A 22,723-nucleotide genomic window follows, 5' to 3' on the forward strand; every position below is an offset into this window, starting at 1 on the left:
TTCCTAAAGTTCTAGTACTTTTTTTAATTATATGGTGCTTTGTTTTGGGTTTTTTGTTTTTGTTTTGTGATGTAACACTGTTATTTTTTATAGTGTAAAACATTCACTGCAAAATATTTGAAAATGTTTTCTCTATATATCTGTAGAACAAAAGAAGTTTGCACATTTAAATAAGAGCTATGAAAAAAGCAATTTTACTGATTTTTTTAAAAAAAAGTTACAATGCAAAGAGGGGAAAAATGGAAAGGGGATAAAAAGCAAAATTTGGTGTGCAAAAGGAAAAGAGGAAAAGGTTATAGAAAAGAATAAGTTCCCACTTTGTTTCATTCAGATGCAAGAATATAACACCATAAGCCTTTGAACTGGAGTATACCATAGCATACTGTACTTCTATAATCAGATACAGTTCTAGTCATTAAATCCAAAGGTTAAAATTTCATTTTTTTTCAGTTCCAAGCAAATAATCCAAAAGTGGTTTCCAAGAAGAAACAAAGTTAGTCTTTTTTTTCCCCATCAGTGGTCAATTTTGCTATTTCTGCCAACTGCGTTATCTTAATTGCTATGAAAATTGTGACTATTTTAGCAGTATCTTACATTTGCCATAAGGATTTCAATAGTTAATTTCCCCCCAATATTATTGTGTTTCAGTTAATATCACTTCATTCCCCTTCCTGTTAAAGGATAACAGTGTGTGTGTTTGTGTGCTCTAAGTGACGGCTTAGAGTTAGAGCTCTTATACTTAAAATTTAAGTTTTTGTAATTGATGGCTGTTGATATTTACTCTTCCTATATGGTTTCTAGTTGGGTTCTTCCTACCTGTGATTAGATTTTGTGTTTTTTTTAATGTTAATCTAAAAAGTTACCCCTTGTTTAAAACATATGAGAGCATTTGAATTCTAAGTGCATGCTGATCTGTTGAATCTATTGTATGAAGGTTTCTTTCATCTGTGTAACTAACTTAACATATATATTTTTTTTATATTTTTACCAAATGGAATGGCTTTTTTCTCTTATACTGTCCAATTTATAGATGATAGAATATAAATGTGCATATTGCTATAGCTATTTATGTGTTCATATAATATTTTCTTACTTTTTGCGCATTTTCCACATTTAAATATGGCTATCTCTGAAGCACATGGCATTCATTATGTAGAATGAATATTGAAGTTCCTAAAATAATACCTTCTTTGCATAAATATATTGTAAAAATCTAATTTAAATATGAGTAAATGATCTTTGTATTTAAAGCAACATTATTTTTAAATCTCTTACTAGGAACTGATTAATAAAACTAGAATATCTTCCCATGTAAAGTGAAAAGACACATGACCTAATTATTATGCTGGCAGGAAGAGAAAGCAAATGCTTTATACAGGAAAGAAGGGCTTATTTATACCTTTATAAAAATAAAATATGCAAAGTTATAAATAATCCAGTTTTGTAAAGCTTACATGTTAATCTTTCCCTGATGTTAGCTACTATGAAATTATTTTTAAAATATGTCACAAACATAATCAGAAATGCTGTTTGATCTATTTTGCTGATTAATTCCTGTTCCCATTTGATAATTGCATTGGGTGCAATATATAAAACAGGAGGAATCAGATCTAAAATTAATTGCTGAGAGCTGTAAACTCTGTTTTGCATCTTTGTAGCTTTGCTGATTTTTTTCCCTAGTTATTATATATGTAAAAGTAGATTTTTTATTATTATTATAATTTTAAAATTATAAATACTATGAATTACAATAGCAGTTCCACTAACATTTTAATTTTTTTCTTAATCCAAAATATGATGAAAGGAAAAACTTTAATGTTCAGATTTTTTATTTTAAAGATTCTTTTAATTATCTTGATTTTTGTCTTTTCATGTTATTATAATCATTATCTTATTCCATTTTCCTTTTTCTCATCTCTGCCCACTCATAGAATATGGTGTGAATTTGGTTACAATTATAATATTGGCCTTTATGGTTCAAATAAGATAAGAAAATAATGCAAGAAAGTAATGAGAGAAAAATATGATGTCTTTATGAGCATATGGGAGAAAAGAGAAAGGAAACACTGTAAGGCCTGGAAGCCATCTTTTACCTTGGGTCTTCAGGCCTGACACATTTAATACTGTGGGAAACTGGGAGGGAGGATTGTATGGGGCAAGGGAGATATATAGTCATAATAACATTCCTTTCTCAGAGATCAAGGACAACTTGCCCTGCACCTGGAGAGGTGTGACTAGGAGGCATCTCCAGATGGGACTGTGCTTTGATTGGACCATGTGATGGACATGTGGGTGCTGGGCAGGGACCTGGACTTTCCTTTGGGTGGGGAAAACCTGGAAGCTTTCAGATTTGGGTTTTCCCAGATATGCCAATATGACATCTCTAATAAAATGGAACTTGGAGGAACTTCAATCCTTGGTGTCTTCTTTTGTTGGGAGTGTTACTTGGAACCTAACATTCACATCTCTTGCCAATGTAATAAGCCTTTATTTGGTTATTTATTTTTGTATATCTCATACAGTACTATATATGTATTATCATATATAGTACTGTGCAAAAGTGTTAGGCAGTTGTGCAAAAATGCTGTAAATTAAGAATGTGTTTAGAAATAGAAGCATTAATAGATTATTTTTATTAATTAATAAAATGGAACATAAATGAAAAGAAGAGAAATCCAAGTCAATTAAATATTTGGTGTGACTACACTTTGCCTTCAAAATGGCATCAATTCTTACACTTTTTTGTAGGAATTTTGTAGGATTAGCATCAGATGTATGATTAACTAATTATATCAAGCAGGTGTTAATGATCATCAATTTCATATGTAAGTTTAAACACAGTGATTACCTGAAACAGAAACAGCTGTGTAAGAGGCTTAAAACTGGTTGAAGAACAGCCAAACTCTGCTACTAAGGTGACATTGTGGAAGACAGTTTCATATTTCATATCACACGTCATACACTATGCAAAACTGAGCACAGGAACAAGTCAAAAGCATCAGCAAGGTGTCTCCCAGCCAAAGATTTCAAAGCAGACTGAGGTTTCAAGATATGCTATTCAAGCTCTTTTGAAGAAGCACAAAGAATAGGTAGCATTAAGGACTATAGATGCAGTGGTCAACCAAGGAAACTTAATGCAGCAGATGAAAGACAAACCATGCTTACTGTCAGATCCCTATCGTGATACTGCCATTCAAGTGGGGAGGGGACCCCGGATCCTTTTACCTGTTTATCCTGTAATTCCCTAGTTTATAACTTTTACCCTGTCACCTTTTCTACCCTATGCTTTGATTTACCTTGGGGGATGTACAAGGTGGGAGGGCCATCTGTTTTTTTCTTCAGTTTAGAAGCCTCACAGAGGAAATGCATGGGAACGAATCCATATCTCTTTCTCCAGATGACCGTTTCCATAACATCTTTGCATCTGTGGATTGGCTCATTCAACATCAATCTGAGAGGAGGGGTTTCTAACCACTTTATCCTAACGGAATTGCCTGGCGGGAATTCAGACCTTGCTTTGCTTTTGTCTTGCAATCACTCCCTTTCAATAAAAGGTTACCTTTGAAATGCTGCTGTCTCAAGAGTCTGTACTTTCTTGATTGGGGAGTAGAGGCAGGACCTTACATAAAACAAGGTCTGCAAAATTGGTCAACCCAGAGAAGCAAACTTGCTCTACCAAGGGGACCCTGCACAAAATGTCTGAGCAAAGCAGCAAGCAAGGAGAGGGAGAATGATGGGGTGAAACCTCCATCACCACCCAGCCAGAAGCCAGCTCCTTCTGCCCCATCGAAGACATCAAAGCCAAGTTGGAGGCCCCCATGAAACCCAGATCGTTGATTGGGGTGGGGAAGAAAGATAACTAGGATGGAAGAACCCGAGGAGTCACCCTTACCCGGGGCAGTCGACAGCCGAGCTGGAAATGTGAGCTTGAAACGTGAGTGTATGCCACCTGAAAAATTGGCAAGGATGTTTAAAGATAAATCAGCTAAATGTTGGAAATGTCATCAGACACCAGGATCGTATTACCATATGTGGTGGAAATGTCCAGAAGTGAGAAATTACTGGAATTTCTCACTGAAATTAAAATTAAAACATGGTTAGAAGAAATGTTACAACAACATATAGATTTAAAACCTGAGCTGTTCCTATTGGGCATCCTACTAGAGAAAATTAGTAAAGAAAACATATATTTGATTATACATGTAATAACTGCAGCGAGGATAGTATTTGCACAAAGATGGAAAGCAGAGAAAAGTGCTTTAGAGGGGGAAGTAATTAAGAAAATATTGGATTGTGCAGAAATGAATAGATTGACTTTGATAATTAAAGGAGAGGAATCAGAATATTTTAAGGTATGGGGACAATTTTACCATTGGTTAGAGAAGAATTATATATAGGGTAATGTTGCAATGAAACAAGGAAGAAGAATGGAAAAAGTGAAGATAGATAATAACAGCAAAGCAAGTAATGTGGGGAGAATGTTACAACAAATGAATGGATAATACCAAGAAATGAGGAATACAGGATGAGTAAGAAGAAGACACAAAAGATGTATGCAGATGATACACTGAATGATTATGTATTGTATGTTTGTTTTTTATAAAATATAAAAATGATTTCAAAAAAAGAACCCCCCCCCAAAAGAAAACCTCAGAACAAGGGGGGAATTAGATTGACACCAGAGAGGGGGCTAGGCAGCAACAACAGCCAATAAGGCCAGGGCTGCCGCTCCAGATCCACCAGCAGCAGGCCAAGCAGCCATCCAGGTGAACCCACCAAGTCTTGCAATCGTTCCTGGCCAACCCAGACCACCACAACTGGAGAGGAACACCCCCCATTTGGAGGACGATGGTGACCTGCAGCAATTGAGGTTTTTCCTGGCACATGTCCTCACATACATGCAAGCATATGGGAGAGATTTCCAGATCCAGAGCACCCGGGTCTGAGTCATCACCTTGGCCTTGGAAGAGGCAGTTGCCCATTGGATGGTGACCCTCCACAACACAGACACCCCTGAACTGCAGAACTTTGACCAATTCATGATGGCTCCCCATTGTTGATTTGAAGACCCCCTTGACAGATTGAAGACCCTTTGACAGATTGAAAAGCTCATGATCACGTCAGAACTGTGAAACAGGGATGCTGGCTGGTAGTTGAATACACTGAAGAGTTCCGAGACCTTGCCTGCAGAGTGGACTGGCTGGATAGCTCCTAGTGAGCTGGTTCAAAGATGGCCTGAATGATGACCTCTACCATGCCTGCCTGGCTCAAGGGACCCCAGACCACCTGCATGACTAGTACATCCTGGCCAAAGAAGTGGAGATTGACATGGCCAGAAACCAGTACTGAGGGGAAAGATACTGGAAGAGATCCCCACCCCAGGGGAAGCAAGAGCCATTCAAGCCGCAACCCACTACCCCATGGCATGGAGATCATCTGCCTGCTTCAAATGTGGGAAGGAGGGGCACCATGCAGTTGAGTGTAATTCAAAAACTCCCGCCCGAAAACCAGAATGCCTGTCCAGAGGAAAGCACACAAAAACAACCCCTCCAAGGAAAAGACACTGCACTGAGAAGTGGAGAGGCCACAGAGTTTCACCCCCTCGCAAAATTGGGGGAAGGAACTCTGGCATCACTTGGAGAGGAATCAGGCCCATCCAAGAGCAACCGTGAAGATGACCTGCTGGTAAGCGAATTGAGCCACTCACCCTGCCCCTAAGACTATTCATCCCCAGTTGGGGGAAAAGAGTGAAAATCTCAACCCTCTTGGACTCAGGATGCACCCAGTGTTTGATTAGCCCAATCCTGGTGGGAAAATTAGGCATATGCTTACAAAAGTAAAAAAAAACCCATTGCGTTCTGCCAGATAGGTGGGTCGATTGCAGGGGGGGAAATGGCCATTTTTGCCACAGAACCCCTGGACATAGCAATGGGGATGTCACTTTCATTGTGACACCCAGAATGGAATGGCTGCTGTTTCTAGGGCTCACCTGGTTGAGGAAGTAGAACCCCAAGAGTGAACTGGAAGCAAGGGACTCTAAGATTTCAATGGGGAGTGAATGGACTTGATAGCCGAAGGGAGGAATTGGGGGGAGACCCAAACAAAGAAGCAGCGAAGGCGGGAAAGGCCTCACCAGAACAGGGCATCCCCAGGGAATACAAGGACCTAGTTGAAGTGTTCAGCAAAGAAGGCTCCGATGAGCTCCCCCCATACCCACTGGCCCACAGACTGCACTATCTAGATCCTCCAAGGGACCAAACTATCAAAACCAAAAATGCATATCCCCCAGGAAACTCAAGAAATTGAGAGCCTCCATAGATTAAAAACCTGGCAAGAGTTTTCGTCAAACCCATGCAACCAAAAATTGCCACCCCAGTGTTATTCCAAGAGAAGAAAGATGGGTCTTTGCGCCTTTGTGTAGATTATAGAAATTTGAACACTGTGAGTACCCTCTTCCCCTAATGAAAGACATGTTAGCCGACCTCTGCAAAGGATTTTTTTTCAAAACTGGACTTACACTTTCTCCTAACGAAATTTCCTGGGAGAGACTCAGACCCTGCTTTGCTTTTTTCTTCCAATCACTCCCTTTAAATAAAAGATTCCTTTTGAAATGCTGCTGTCTCAAGAGTCTGTACTTTCTTGATTGGGGAGTAGAGGCAGGACCTTACACTTACTTCCCTTCAACATCAGAAGATGTCCAGCAGTGCCATCAACACAGAACTGGCAGAAACCAGTGGGAGCCAGGTACACACCCAACTACTGTTTAGAGAATTCTGGCCAGAGGTGGTCTTCATGGAAGAATTACAGTCAAAAAGCCATACCTCCAATGTGGAAACAAGGCTAAGCAAGTCAACTATGCATAAAAACGTAGGAATTGGGGTGCAGAAAAATGGCAATAGGTGCTCTGGACTGATGAGTCAAAATTTGAAATATTTGGCTGTAGTAGAAGGCAATTTGTTTGCCAAATGGCTCATTATGGTACAATAATGAGTGTCTGCAGACAACAGTTAAGCTTGGTGGAGGTTTCTTGCAAGTTTGGGGCTGCCTTTCTGGAAATGGAGTTGGTCAGGATCAATGTCCCAAAGGTGCTTTTTCAGGAGGCAACTGGATTTTTTTTTGTTTTTTCTTTTGAAGGTGTTTCTCTTCTCATCCAAGAAGCTTCTTCAGCTCTGACAGGATAGTGGGGAATGGAAGGATTTATATTCCTTGCAGACAGCTGGAATTTGCATTCTTTTTAGAGGGTCATTGATGGAGGGTCATCTGAGTAGTGCTCCTGGTTCCTGTAGTCTGCATTTTTTTGCTCTGGCAATCCATTCCTACTCCTATACCACTCAAAGGGTTTTCATCCCAAATTGTACAGCTAAAAGTCTAGAGATTCTCAGTCACCATGCCTGCTTCACCGACAGAGCTCCGAATTACCTCCATTACTGGTACGTACTAGTGGAAGAGGCAGAAATCAACCAAGCGAAAAACCAATAATGATCCGGCTGAGTCTGGAAGAGGTCCCTGCCCGAGAGGAAGAGAGAACCTACCAAGTTGCAAGTGATCACACTGCGCTCAACTACCTATTTCAAATGCGGAAAAGAAGGCCACCACACAGCCGATTGCCGCTCAATAATCCCGGTGAGGAACAGAGACCGTCCCATGGCCAAAAAGCCTATAAAAGCCATGCCTAAAGCCAGGGACATAGGGCTGAAAAGTGGTGAGGTCTTAGAATTCCACCCATCCCAAAACCAAGGGTGGGAATTCCGACCCCATCCAAGGAAAACTCCAGCCTGTCTGAGAGCAACCTTGAAAATGACCCCTTGGTAAGTGGACTGATTGAGCCAGTCACTTTACCCCTGACAATTAATACTCAGTTTGGGGAAGAGAGTAAAATTCACAGCTCTGTTAGACTCAGAGTGCACCAGATGCCCGGTAAGCCTGACCCTGGTAGGGAAACTGAGGATCTGCCTGAAGAGATTAAAAAGTCCGATTGCCTTATGACAACTGGATGGATCTGTTGCGGGCTGGGGGTTAGCCACATTTGCTACTGAGCCCTTGGAATTAACCATTGGAGACCACAACAAGACTTTAATATTTATAGTGGGACCCAGGATGGAGTGGCCCATGGTACTAGGACTCACTTGGCTGAAGCAATGGAACCCTCAAGTAAATTGGAGAGAGGGCACCTTAAGATTCCAATGCGGAGTGACAGCGCCAGGCAAAAGTGATGAGGAACAGGGAGACCAACCTAAAGGGGAAAATGCAGTTGCTGTGAAAACTGAGCCGCTGCAAGGCATCCCCCGAGAATAAAAGGACCTGGCTGAGGTTTTCAGTGAAGAGGTTTTGGACGAGCTGCCCCCTCATCAACCCGCAGACTGTGCTATTGAAAGCCTCCCTGGTGTAAACTACCAAAGCCAAAGCTGTACTCCATGATCCCTAGAGAACTAGAGGAGTTACACACATTCATAGACAAAAACCTAGCCCCGGGCTTCATTCAACCAGCTAGACCCAAAGTGGCAGTTCTGTTCCGAGAGAAGAAAGATGGCAGGCCTGAAGTCCCAAATGTAAAAGATGGGTTCCAGGTCTCTTCAATGCACTTCTGCATTGATTACAGGGAGTTGAACTCAGTGTGCGTGAAGAATGTGTACCCCCTCCCCCTCATGAAGGACATGCTGACCCACCTTTCTAAGGGGAAGATCGTCTCCAAATTAGATCTGCATGAAGTCTATTATTGAATTAGGATTAGAAAGGGAGGCAAGTGGAAGACCACATTCAATTGCCCTCTGGGATGCTTCCAGTGCTGCCCTTTGGGCTACAAGGAGCCCCTGCTGTTTTCATGCAATTGATCAATGAGATGCTGCATGAGCACCTCTACAAGGGGTTTTGGTTTACCTTGACAACATATTTATCTACACCAAAACCAAAGTGGTCATGTAAGACTTGTCTGAGCAGTCCTAAAGAAGCTCTGCTCGGCAAAACTTTATGCTAAACTAACAAAGAATTCCACCAAGAGAAAACTCTACCTATCAAGGCAAATAGGTGGGCATGGAATTTTGCAAGTACATCAGACGTTTGAAGAAGAAAAAGGGCTTTGGAAGAATATCTGTGCTGAAGCTAGTATGCCGGGAAGACTTACTGACTATACTGGAGATACCAAACTGGCCTACAAGAAAGACTATATGAACAATAGAATGGAGGCATGGGAAGACAATCACTACATGGCCAGTACATTAAAAAAATAGCAAGAAAAGCAGATAATAACAAGACCTGGCAATGATTAAGAGTAGGAAAGTTAAAGAAAGAGACTAATTCTGGCTGCACAAGACCAAGCCTGAAGGACAAATGCATACAAAGCCAGAATTGAGAAGACAGCAACAGACAGTAAGTGTCATCTATGCAAAGAAGCTGAAGAAACAGTGGAGCACTTCATAAGCTGCTGCAATAAGATTGCACAGACTGACTAAAAGCAGATAAAGTAGCAGCAATGGTGCATTGGAAGATCTGTAAGAAATATCATTTATCTGCAAGCAGAAACTGATGGGACCATAAAACAGAGAAAGTCATAGAAAATGAAGGAATTAAATTGCTCTGGGACTTTAGAATTCAAACAGACAGGCACCTGCCAAATAACACCCCAGACTTAACAATTGTCAATAAGAAAGACAGAGAGGTCTAGATAATAGATGTGGCAGTACCTGGAGACAGGAGAATAAAAGAGAAAGAACTGGAGAAGATAACAAAATACAAATACCTACAAATAGAAATAGAACGATTGTGGCAAAGGCAAGCAAAGGTAGTACCAATAATAATAGGCACCTTGGGTGCAATTCTAAAACAACTGGAATGCCATTTGAACATCATTGGTATTGACAAATTTGCCATCAGTCAATTGCAGAAGGTGGCTTTACTTGGAACAGCTTCCATCCCCAACAATATATGTAACACCATCAAACATCAAGATCTGCTTCTTTCAGGTCCTTAGTAAGGACTCGATAGTAGATAAAAATGCTAAACCCATTTGGCTGAATGTGCGATGAGTCAATCATCATCATAATTATCATCACCATCACCATCATAATATTTCTCATCTTCTCTATTATATCCTCCTATTGGTATCATTATTATTATTGCTATTACTCTGTTGCTTTGCATGTATACTGAGAGCTTCTGGAGACAAATTTTATGTGTTTTTAATAACATTTGATCAAATAAAGTTACTCTACTCTACTCTACTCTACTCTGCTCTGCTCTGCTCTGCTCTGCTCTGCTCTGCTCTGCTCTGCTCTGCTCTGCTATACTCTACTCTATTCAAAAAGCGTTTCATTTTAATATCTTAATTCTATGCACAATAAATTCAACCCAGGTCTGTCATGTTTGCATTAAATGTGAAGTACAATAAGAGCTGACCAACTTGCTAGGATATCTAATGCAATTAGATTGTTTTATGTAAGTGCTCTCATCCCGTAATTTTTTGCCCAAGCATTTGTTTGTGTAGGACAGCTGTTCTTAATCTTTTCTTCACCCATGGACCCTCTTTAAATACCTTTTGTGGCTATGGACCATGGCCACAGACCACCAAGACTTAACTCAAGTTTTAAATCATAACAATTCTTTAAGACTTCACAGACTCTCTGTGATGGCTTTGAGGCCCCCCAGGGCTCTGTGCACCACAGGTTGAGAACAAGTTATATAATGTTCAGAAATAAAGACATAACAACAAAGTTTGTATTTTGATCTTTGAATTTAAAATAAAATATCAATTAATCCTACATAAATTTAATTTCTTCCATAATATATTCCTCATGGGAGAGAGTAATAGTAACCTATTTTTATAGGCATATTTGACTGGAAATATTTTCTATACTTTGCTTTTCCCCAATGAAAGTTAAAGACATGACTGCTATTAAATATTCCACCACCATTAAGGCAAAAATGATGCCTGAATGGATATATATCCATTCTTCTCAAACTGTAACATGTACACTTTTAAAATTTAAGTTTATAATTTTATTTGAATTTTTTAAATGATTATTTTGATAGAAATGTGTCTTTATTGGGTATAGTTTTAATTATGATAAATTATTTTATTCATTAGGTTTTTGTATTTTTGAAATATATAACCATCTGTTATGATTGGTTATCCCTCACTTTCTATTTTTTTAGTTCGTACATTTTATGGAAAAGAATATTAATAATAAAAATAGAAATAATATTAGAAATATCAAAATATATTTATGATTTCAGGCAACATTACAAGATCTGGAACAAAGGCACCCACAGCTTGAAGAATTAATAACAGCAGCCCAGAATCTGAAAAATAAAACTAGCAATCAAGAGGTTCGAACAATCATCACTGATCAAAGTAATGCATTTTTTGTATTTAATATTTTAAAAGTATAGAAGTCCTGATTTGTTTGTAGATATTAAGTAAATATTTTACTGTTTATGTTTTAACCAGTCTTCTGCTTTCCATTAAAAAAAAACTTGTTATAGAAATTGGGAATATTCAAAAAGCATTGAATATCTTCAGAGGAATGGTGATATTGTTGGTGAAGTTGTGAAAATTACAGATAGGTTGCTCCCCTGATGTTCTGCTTGATATGTGGCAATGTTCTTCATACTGCAAATGCTTCCTGAAAGTACCCTGCTTGCCCAAAACGTTTGGGACTAAAATTGGTTTAAAATCTGTGTAAATTCAATTTAATATGCTTAAAAAAACCTTTTGTGCAATTTTTGGTGCTATGGTACCCAAGATGCTGCATAAACAAGAACATTCTTTATATGGGGGCTGTGAAAAACCAATTTTAATTTTACATTAAGTTATATTGTTCCTCAAGTGCAACTATGTACTGCTAAAGCAGTTAGGTGAATGCAAGCAACACTGTGCAGGGAGGAAGGCTTTTGGCATAATCACTTTCTTGACTCTTCTATGAAAACACGGTAAGATCTTTTAATGAAAGTAACATTATTATTGGGATTGCTGTTATTATTTTAAAAATATTAGATGATTTTCTCCTGAAAAAGCCTGAGATTGCTATTTTTACCAATGTGCTAGAAGTTATCATATTTCCCCTGAATGTTAGAATTTGTCTTTGAGTAAAACTTTAGACTAGATATTGTTTCCTTACTCAATTAGTATAATCTGGACGACACATTTTGTCTTTGCCTTCTCCTTTCCTCCTCCTCCTCCTCCTCCTCCTTTTCATTTTTCATTTTTTTTTCTTTTTTTTTCTTAAAGCAGTGATGATTAAGATCTTATGGTTTTAGAATAAGTGCAGGTCCTCATAAATACCAAACTCATTTCTGCATGACCATCTATTGGTGATTACTTATAAATATAATTCTTTATATTATTTTAGCTACTAACTGTTCCTCAAATGCCAGTAACTATAAGATTTAAAAAAAATTAAAACTGCTTGAGAATATTGTAATTCATCAATTTATGTCTTTTAATTTCTTTCAGACTGTGATATTAATGTACAATTTTATGTTACTATAGCTCACATTGCTGTATTGCTAAAGGTTGCAAAGCAACTTGTAAAATTTGTCAAAAAGTGACCACTATTAACAATTAAATATACCAAACAAAATCTACATTTATATCATTATAATAGGTATTGTTGTCTATTACTCTTAAACTTTTAATTACCTTGTTAGCAGACTATTAATTATAATATATTAGCAGAATTTTAAAAATATTTTACTAATTTCATTCAGTCTTTCTACATAGCATACAATTATATTTATTAGATTGTCTTATATCATAATTGTCTTGTATATTTTTAATAGTAATAGTAATCATAATTTTCTTGGTACTTCTTCCTAGATTTAACTTCTAGAAAATTTTAAGTTCAGTGCTATAAATTTAAATCCTTTTAGTTACCATGCTCATGCTTTTCATATATTTGGGAGAATTAATAATCTTATAATTTTAAACGTTACATTATCCCAGACTGACATAAAATAAATATGAATTTATTTATCTGTTTTATTTTATTTACTGTCCTGCAAGAATTTCAGTGCAATTATATAGTTCTTCTTGCTTTTATATTAGCTTCATGCCAACTTTACAAGAAAGATTAAGCTAAGAGATGGCAATTGATAAAAGCTCACTAGCCCACTTGATTGACTGATTAAAAGTTTCAATCTGTAATTTTGACATTGTTTATTTTTTTATTTTTATTTATTTATTTTTGTCACAACATCATACAAAAAGATTATATAGTATATACACATATAAACATATATAGGAAGAAGAAAAGAAAAACAATAGGACAGGAACGGTAGGCACGTTTGTGCGCTTATGCACGCCCCTTATGGTCCTCTTAGGAATGGGGTGAGGTCAATAGTAGAAAGTTTTTGGTTAAAGCTATTAGGATTATGGGAAGAGACCACAGAGTCAGGTAAAGTATTCCAAGCACTGATGATTCTGTTGCAGAAGTCATATTTTCTGCAATCTAGATTAAAGCGGTTTACATTAAGTTTAAATCTATTGGTTGCCCTTGTATTATTGCAATTAAAGCTGAAGTAGTCTTTGACAGGAAGGACATTACAATAGATGATTCTGTGAGTTAAACTTAGGTCTTGTCGTAGGCGACGGAGTTCCAAGTTTTCTAAGCCTAGGATTTCAAGTCTGGTGGGATAAGGTATTTTGTTGTTTTCAGAGGAATGGAGAACTCTTCTTGTAAAATATTTCTGGACACGTTCAATTGTATTGATGTCAGAGATGTGGTGAGGGTTCCAAACAGGTGAGCTGTATTCTAGAATTGGTCTAGCAAATGTTTTATATGCTCTGGTTAGTAGTGTGGTGTTTTGGAAAAGAAGCTACGCAAAATTAGGTTTACAACTCTTAGAGCTTTTTTTGCTATGTAGTTGCAGTGGGCTTTGGCACTTAGATCATTTGACATGAAAACTCCAAGGTCTTTAACGGGATGGGGGTCGTCTGTAAGGTAATGTCCATCTAGTATGTACTTAGTTTTAGAGTTCTTTTTCCTATATGTAAGACTGAGCATTTGCTGGTTGAAATTTGGAGCTGCCAATTTTAGACCAAGCGGTTAGATGGTCAAGGTCGTTTTGAATGATAGAAGTGTTGTCTGTGGTGTTAAATAGTTTGACATCGTCAGCAAAGAGAACACAATTACTTGAGATATGGTCACAAAGATCATTAATGTATAGAATAAAGAGTGTTGGTCCAAGGACGCTGCCTTGAGGAACGCCACTCTTGACAGGAACAGGATTTGATAAAGCATTGCCAATTTTGACCACTTGTTGTCTGTTAGACAGAAAAGCAGATATCCATTTGTGGAGGGGTCCTGAGATGCCATAGGATGTTAGTTTAAGGAGAAGTTTATCGTGTACTACTGAGTCAAAAGCTTTGCAGAAGTCTATGTAGATTGCATCTATTGATTTGCCTTGATCTAGATTTGAAGTCCATATGTTTTTGCAGTGGAGAAGTTGTAAGTTACATGATAACTTTTTCCTGAAACCAAATTGTTTGTTGGAGAGTAGGTTGTTAGTTTCTAAGTGTGAGGTAATGGATTGATTGATGATAGATTCCATGACTTTGCAGGTGACGCAGCAAAGGGAGATCGGTCTGTAGTTTTCGACTAAGCTGGGGTCTCCTTTTTTGAAGATGGGGATGACTGTGGCTAGTGACCAAAGTTTGGGAAGAGAACTGGTAGTGAAAGCTTTATCAAAGATAATACTTAGGGGTTCAGCTATATTAATGGAAAGTTTTTAAGAAATATGCACATAGACCATCAGGTCCAATAGAAAGCGATGGTTTTAAGTTGTGAAGAGCTTTACCAACGTTGTCTTCTGTGAAATCTATATGAGTTAAATCATCATAGTCATTGCTGGTTCGTTTGTGGAATGTTGGATATGTGTTATCGGAGTTAACAAAAACTGAGCCAAAGAAAATGTTGAAGAGGTTTGCTTTGACTGTTTCGTCATTGCATTCTTTGTTGTTAGAATCTTTTAGTGGTGGGATGGATCTTGAATCTTTAAGTTTACTGTTGACAAAATTATAAAAGGCACGATTGGAATTTGTGCGTAGAAGGTTTTCTTCTTGCTTGGTGTGGTAATTTGTGCATTCAGTTTTATTTGGTTGCATATGTTTCTGTAACGGTTTCTGAAGTTTGTAACATAGCCTTTTTGTTTCTTTTCCAGAGGATTTTTTTGATTGAAGCTTTTTATTGATATGGGTAGTTTGTTTTTCTTGGACATGGTAGTCATTCGTGGTACATATAATTTAATGACTCTATTGATTTCAAGTAGGAAGATTCTATAGAGGTCATCAGCGGTTATGCAGGTTGCAAACAGATTTTGCCAGTTCAGAAGTGAAAGATCGTTGTTTATAAGGTCGTAATTGGCTTTCTTGAAGTTGTAGTTGGGAGTTCTGGTGTTATGACGATTTAAGTATGGACGATATTGAGACGAAAATCAATCATGCAGTGGTCACTGTTTGAAAAAGGTTCTTTAATTTGTAGTCCGTAAATTGAGTTTGGATTGTTGCAGAAGATGAGGTCAAGGCAGTTGTTGAGTCTTGTATTGTTAGTTACAAGTTGTTCAAGACCTAGGTTTGTAACAGCGTTGTATAGTGTAGTATGGATTGGGTCAGTTGAACATTCATTGGTTGTCCAGTTAATGAGAGGTAGATTTAAGTCACCCAGGAAGATAAGAGGGTATGGGCAAGAGGTAGTCCATGTTAGCATTGAGGTTAGCATATTTGCGTGGGTAATGTCATAGTCGGGGGCTCTGTAGCATAGTAAGAATCAAAGAGTAGTGTCAAGGGATAGGTCGCATACTATAGTTTCAGGAAGAGAGAGTTTATGTGCTACTTGGATATTTTTTAGATTCAGTGTCTTTTTGTAAAAGATAGCCACTCCACCACCTCTTCGGTTTTCCCGATCTGATCGATAGACTTGATATTCTTTGTTTGAGATAATGGAGTCAGGAAGGGATGAATTCAGCCATGTTTCACAAACAAAAATGATATCAAATGTGCCACTGTTTAATAAGAGGATAAATTCAGGTAATTTGTTGACTATGCTTCTTGCATTTATCAATTTGCATTTGAGATCTGATATGATTGGTGATATGATTGTATTCAAGTCTTGTAATTTTTACATTTATGGGCTTTATTGTGAATGTTTAAGCTTTAAAAAAAAATGAGTTGATAATCCTTGATTTTGATTAATCCACTTACATGTGGAATATCTTTCAGCTGCAGATGCTATTATGTTTTTTTAAATCATTTAACACATATGTTCTTGAAGCAGATAGCAGGCAATAAAATATAACAACTGTATACAACTTACATGCCATTGCCTATTCTCCAATGATTTATGAACAAAGATTCTGGCATATTTTTGTTCTATAAAAATATGTACCTCATGTTACAAATATATGTGTGTGTGTGTGTGTGTGTGTGTGTGTGTGTGTGTGTGTATGTGTGTGTCTTGGCATATTTGGGTCTTTTCCCGTGTAAGGTTGAGAGTATCTTGGCGACGTTTCGACGAGGTCTCACCCATCATCTTCAGGCTGGTGCTTTCGGCTTCGTGCTTGTGTGAGCAAAGCATGGTCGGAGCTGCCGTCTCTCTATAAATACTGGTGGGGAGGTGGGGACTGTTGCTGTGAGCAGGTTGGTTGGCTGTGTGGTTGCATCTTGATTGGTAGATGGAGTGGGTGTTTGCAGATTGGTCGGCTGTTTCATAGCAATCTGTGTGGGTGTGGTCCTAGTCTTTTGTTCCTGAGCTTTGGTGTGGCCTCTGGAGTTCTGTGATGTGATGTCTTGAGCTGATGGCTGTGATGCAGCATCCCAGTTTGGCTCCGAGTCCGAGGTCTTGTCATGTGTTCCTGGCGTGTGTCAGCTTGCTTTGTGTGGGGATCAGAAGGGGGCGCAGCAGCCAATGGTGCCAGCATGGTCTGGCTTCTGGATGGTGGTTGTGTTTCATCTGTGGGATAGGTTTGGGTTTGAATCTGGTGAGGATGATTGGTGGTGGTGGTGTGTGTCATCCTGGGTCCGGTGTCAATTTTTGTAGCTGGGACTCGTTTGTTGACTAAGGCTAGTTTCCAGATGTCTGGTAGGTGGGTGGTGTCATCCCGTTTGTTCATGTTGTGAGGGTGTTTCTTTATTTCGATGGCTTCCATAATTATTCTCTTGTTATAGTGTTCAGTTCTGGAGATTAATTTGGTTCCTTCAAAATCAATTTCATGTCCTGTGGCTTTAAGGTGCTGGAAAAGGGAGTCGGCTTTTTCTTCTTTTCTGACTGCGTTCTTGTGTTCTGCGATGCGTGCATTTATTCTCCTATTAGTTTGTCCAATGTATGTGGCTGGGCAGATTTTGCATGGTATTTCATAGACTCCTTGGTTTTCTAGATGGATCTTGTCTTTGGGCTTTCTTAAGATGTTGGCTATTTTTTGGTCTGTGCAGGAGGCTGTCTTGATATTCTGTTTGTGGAGAATTTTGCTGATTTTATCTGTGGTGCCTTTGATGTATGGGAGGAAGGCAATGCTGTTGTCTTGTTCTGTGTCTTGGTTCTTGGGTGGTGTCTCCCTTTGGATTAGGTTGGTAATTGTGTTTCTTTGGAATCCGTTGGAGATTAATACATTTGTAAGAGTGTGTAATTCAGTTTTCAGGTGGTCTTTGTCAGCTAGGCATTTGGTTCTGGAGATGAGAATCTTGGCTACGGAGTTGATTTGTGCAGGGTAGTGATGTGATTGTGCGTTTAAGTAGCGGTTGGTGTGTTTTTTTCTGCTAGATGGTGTGTCCTAGGAAGCCATTGAGGGCATCCAGAAAGGGGAGTTGGTTGTTAGCTTCTATTTCCATAGTGAATTGTATTTTGGGGTGTAGGCTGTTGAGATGTGTGAGGAAGTTGTCCAGTTTCTCCTTTCCATGTGGCCAAATTACGAAAGTGTCATCTACGTATCTAAGCCAGAGTTTGGGTTTGAGTTCAGATTTATCTAAAGCGTTGGTTTCAAAGTATTCCATGTATAGGTTTGTGATGACGGGTGAGAGGGGTGATCCCATGGGTGCTCCTTCTATCTGTTTGTATCTTTGTCCATTATGGATGAAGTATGTATTGGTTAGGCAGTGGTTGGATAGATCTAGGATGTGTTTGGGGGGTTGTATTTGTTTTGGATAGCTGTCAAGGCTTCTTTAATAGGCACTTTGGTGAAGAGGGATATGACATCGAAGCTCACGAGTAGGTCGCTGGGTTGTAGGTTTTGTTTCTTTATTGTTTCTATGAAGTGGAATGAGTTTTGTACGTGTGAGGTGATGGATTCTGCGTAGGGCTGTGTAGGGCCGATCCCCACACAAAGCAAGCTGATACACGCCAGGAACACATGACAAGACCTTGGACTCGGAGCCAAACCAAAACCCGGGATGCTGCATCACAGCCATCAGCTCAAGACATCACATCACAGAACTCCAGAGGCCACACCAAAGCTCAGGAACAAAAGACTAGGACCACACCCACACAGATTGCTATGAAACAGCCGACCAATCTGCAAACACCCACTCCATCTACCAATCAAGATGCAACCACACAACCAACCAACCTACCTGCTCACAGCAACAGTCCCCACCTCCCCACCAGTATTTATAGAGAGACGGCAGCTCCGACCATGCTTTGCTCACACAAGCACGAAGCCAAAAGCACCAGCCTGAAGATGATTTATTTATTTATTTATTTATTATTTAAATTTGTATACCGCCCTTCTCCCGAAGGACTCAGGGCGGTTCACAGCCAGGTAAAAATACAATACAATAAATACAAATTAAAATACAATTAAAAAACTTATTAAAATTGGCCAGGATTAAAATTTGGAGCTAAAAACCCATTAAAACCCATTAAAACACTAACCCAGTCCAGCGCAGATGAATAAATAGGTTTTAAGCTCGCGGCGAAAGGTTCGGAGGTCCGGAAGTTGACGAAGTCCAGGGGGGAGTTCGTTCCAGAGGGCGGGAGCCCCCACAGAGAAGGCCCTTCCCCTGGGCGCCGCCAGACGACACTGTCGCGCCGACGGCACCCTGAGGAGCCCCTCTCTGTGAGAGCGCACGGGTCGGTGAGAGGTATTCGGTAGCAGCAGGCAGTCCTGTAAATAGCCCGGCCCTATGCATGGAGCGCTTTAAAGACGTTCACCAACACCTTGAAGCGCACCCGGAAGGCCACAGGTAGCCAGTGCAGCCTGCGCAGGATAGGTGTCACTCGGGAGCCACGAGGGCTCCTCAATCACCCGCAGCTGCATTCTGACTAACTGTAGCCTCCGGATGCCCCTCAAGGGAGCCCCATGTAGAGAGCATTGCAGTAGTCAGACGAGACGTCACAAGGGCGTGAGTGACTGTGCACAAGGCATCCCGGTCTAGAAAGGGGCGCAATTGGCGCACCAGGCGAACCTGGTGGAAAGCTCTCCTGGAGACGGCCGTCAAATGGTCTTCAAAAGACAGCCGGTCATCCAGGAGAACGCCCAAATTGCGCACCCTCTCCATCGGGGCCAATGACTCGCTCCCGACAGTCAGCCGCGGACTCAGCTGACTGTACCGGGATGCCGGCATCCACAGCCACTCCGTCTTGGAGGGATTGAGCTTGAGCCTGTTCCTCCCCATCCAGACCCGTACGGCCTCCAGACACCGGGACAGCACTTCAATGGCTTCATTGGGGTGGCCCGGTGTGGAAAAGTACAGCTGGGTGTCATCAGCGTACAGCTGGTACCTCACACCGAAGCCACTGATGATCTCACCCAGCGGCTTCATATAGATGTTGAACAAAAGGGGCGAGAGAATCGACCCCTGCGGCACCCCACAAGTGAGGCGCCGCGGGGTCGACCTCTGCCCCCCCGTCAACACCGTCTGCGACCGGTCGGAGAGATAGGAGGAGAACCACCGATAAACGGTGCCTCCCACTCCCAATCCCCCCAACCGGATGATGAGTGAGACCTCGTCAAAACGTCACCAAGATACTCTCAACCTTACATGGGAAAAGACACGAATATGCCAAGACCTACATACTAATACCCGTGAAAACCTACGAAAACAAATATATATATATGTAGGTCTTTGGTTATTCGGGTTTTCTCCCGCGTAAAATTGGAAGTGTCTTGGCAACGTTTCGACAAAGTCTCATTCGTCATCTTCAGGCTTCAGCTTCGTGCTTTTGGGAGCAATGTGTGATTGCAGCTGTTTCTTCCTTTTAAGGAAGAAGATGACGCCTGAAGATGATGAATGAGACTTCGTCGAAACGTCGCCAAGACACTTCCAATTTTATGCGGGAGAAAACCCGAATAACCAAAGATCTACATACAAATACCCGTGAAAATCTCAGAAAACACACCCACCCACCCACACATACACACACACACACACACACACACTCATATAAAATTTGTGACATAGTAGGAGAAAAATAGGAGAAAAAGTGTGGCAATGCTTTATGTAGGTTTATAACCTGCTGAATTGCTCTAACTCAGAAAATACACTGGAAATATGAAGGTATAGCAAAGAACAATGAATTTTGTTGCAGTAAAAAGCCTTCACTGTATTGCATACATGTTTTGTATGAGGACCCAGATTGTTGGGGGCAATAAGTTGACTTTGTATATAAATATACAAATAGGATGAAGACTATTGCTAACATATTGTAAGCCGCCCTGAGTCTTCAGAGAAGGGCAGGATATAAATGCAAATAAAAAAAATGTTTTATTAAACAGAATATTTCTAAATTGCATAATACTTTTGGATTGGAAGGTATAAAAGTCTTTTAACTTTCTCAACAGAGCTGTTTTTTTTTTAAAAAATGATAACATTGTTTATATTAAGATTAGATGGAACAGCATTTCATTATTTTTTTGTCCTTTCAGGAAAAATGTTCTTGAAATTGTTGGAGCATCTTTAAATCTTTATTTCTTCATCCATGAACAACATTTACTGTTCTGTCCCCCTCCCCACCTCACGCAGGAGCGAGCGTCTAACAGTCCTTTATTTTGCAACCGACCTGAATTTCCTTTGTGGATGAAAGACTTGGCAACTACAGTGCAAATGCTTGCCAAGTTCCTAATCACTTGGCAGAGACGGGAGTCCACATGTCCGTTGCCGAGGCAGCCAAGAGCTCACAGAATAATTCCTTCACACAGTCCAGGCCTTAACTCAAAAACAACCGAGCTGAAGTTCACGCTTGTAGTTTTTGTCTGTCACAGGGGCTACAGAGCAACTCCACCCGCTTTTATCCCCTGTGGGGTGTGGCTCAGTGACTCAGCACTCTCTGGGCCTGCCACACCTCTTCCTCTCCTGCGCACGCTTCTCTTTCTGACACTGCCTAGGATCAATCCAGAATTGATCCTCCTCATCCTCTATCTTTGGGGGCTCCGACACACCTTCTTCCTGGCCTACAGCTGGCACCTGAGGCATTGCCAGAAAGGAGGGACCTGGAGAGGGAGGCCTGGTCGGCTTCTCTCCCTCCTCCATGAGGACAGGCTCGGAGGCCGAAGTCACAACACTATCCCTCACCGCAGGGCCCTTCCCCCGGGTCTGATGGTTGGGATGTGGTTGGGGCAGGAACTGCTCATGGAAGGTCCGTACCAGGTCAGGGGCATGAACAGAGGAGGAGGGATTCAGGTGCATGCGCTGGTGGACTTGGTGGCCATGACAAACTTTATGGACAAGGCCTTTGTGACCCATTTTTACGTCCCTTTGGTTCTGGTTGACCCTCCAATGAGGGTAGAGACGATTGATGGGCGAGAACTCCTCTATCTGTGGGGGCTCCGACACGCCTTCTTCCTGGCCTACAGCTGGCACCTGAGGCATTGCCAGGAAGGAGGGACCTGGAAAGGGAGGCCTTGTCGGCTCCTCTCCCTCACTCGCCGAGTCATCCTCCTCCATGAGGACAGGCTTGGGGCCGGAGTCACAACAGTTACATTCCTAATTAAACATTTGTTCCCCCAAATAGCTTGTTTAAGAATATAGCCAAAGTTCAAGTAAAATGCTGAATTAGAAATAAACAATTACATACATCATCACCCTTGATTAATAACCATAATATGAAGAGTATGCAAAAATTAATGAGTTGTTTCCTATAAAAGTATTTTGAAAAATGTACAAAAGTATATATTTCCACTCTTACTAACATGGATAGCTAATTCATATAAATCTTTTATCTAATGTGCTTAATTTGAGTCCCTCCAGCAGTGGCCAGATCGAAAGTTCTCATGGAGAGAGCCGAAAGGCGGGAAAAAGCCCTAGCCACTGGGGATCTCTATCAAATGGAGGGGGATGCTTGGCACACAAGGACATCAAAGGCTGCTGAAGCGGAGTTCCCCTGAGGTCCCCTCAGGTGCAGGCTACCCCACTCCCAAGACGGAGAGGGAAGAGGACAGCTGAGTGGGATGAGCAAGGGAGTGGAGGTACCTAACTGCCCCCCTAGCCCAGTCAAGCGGCTGAGACAGAGATTCAACCACAAGGAGATTCGAGGATGAAACTGTTGCACAGATTTGAACTGCTGGTGGAGACTTCAGCCTGGATGACTCAGCAACTTCCAGCCTGTCAGAGCCCAAGCCCAATCGCAGCAGCTTGAGCAGTCAGTCTGCCTCTCCAGATGGCAGCAGCAGCAAGTCCAGGATCAAGACAAAGCCTCCTCTCAGCCCTAGAAGCCATCTTTTACTTTAGATCTTCAGGGCTGCCACATTTAATGCTATGGGAAACTGGGAGGGGGATTGTGTAGAGTTTGGGATTCTAGCCATA

The 22,723-nt window shown here is 40.5% G+C and overlaps 1 protein-coding gene across 8 annotated transcripts in view; it reads left to right on the forward strand.

Annotated features, from left to right (window-relative positions):
* Window positions 1-22,723, forward strand: part of DMD (dystrophin) — a 1,918,566-nt gene that overhangs the window by 1,232,078 nt on the left and 663,765 nt on the right. For all 8 annotated transcript variants that reach the window (XR_009155503.1, XR_009155504.1, XM_058186507.1 and 5 more), the window contains one exon: window positions 11,230-11,347. Coding sequence is in view for 6 of the 8 variants with exons in the window: in XM_058186507.1 (XP_058042490.1) it covers window positions 11,230-11,347 (118 nt within the window). In the remaining 2 variants the exon portion in view is untranslated. The remainder of the gene's footprint in view (window positions 1-11,229; window positions 11,348-22,723) is intronic.

Source organism: Ahaetulla prasina, chromosome 5 (assembly GCF_028640845.1).
Source record: "Ahaetulla prasina isolate Xishuangbanna chromosome 5, ASM2864084v1, whole genome shotgun sequence".
NCBI lineage: Eukaryota > Metazoa > Chordata > Lepidosauria > Squamata > Colubridae > Ahaetulla > Ahaetulla prasina.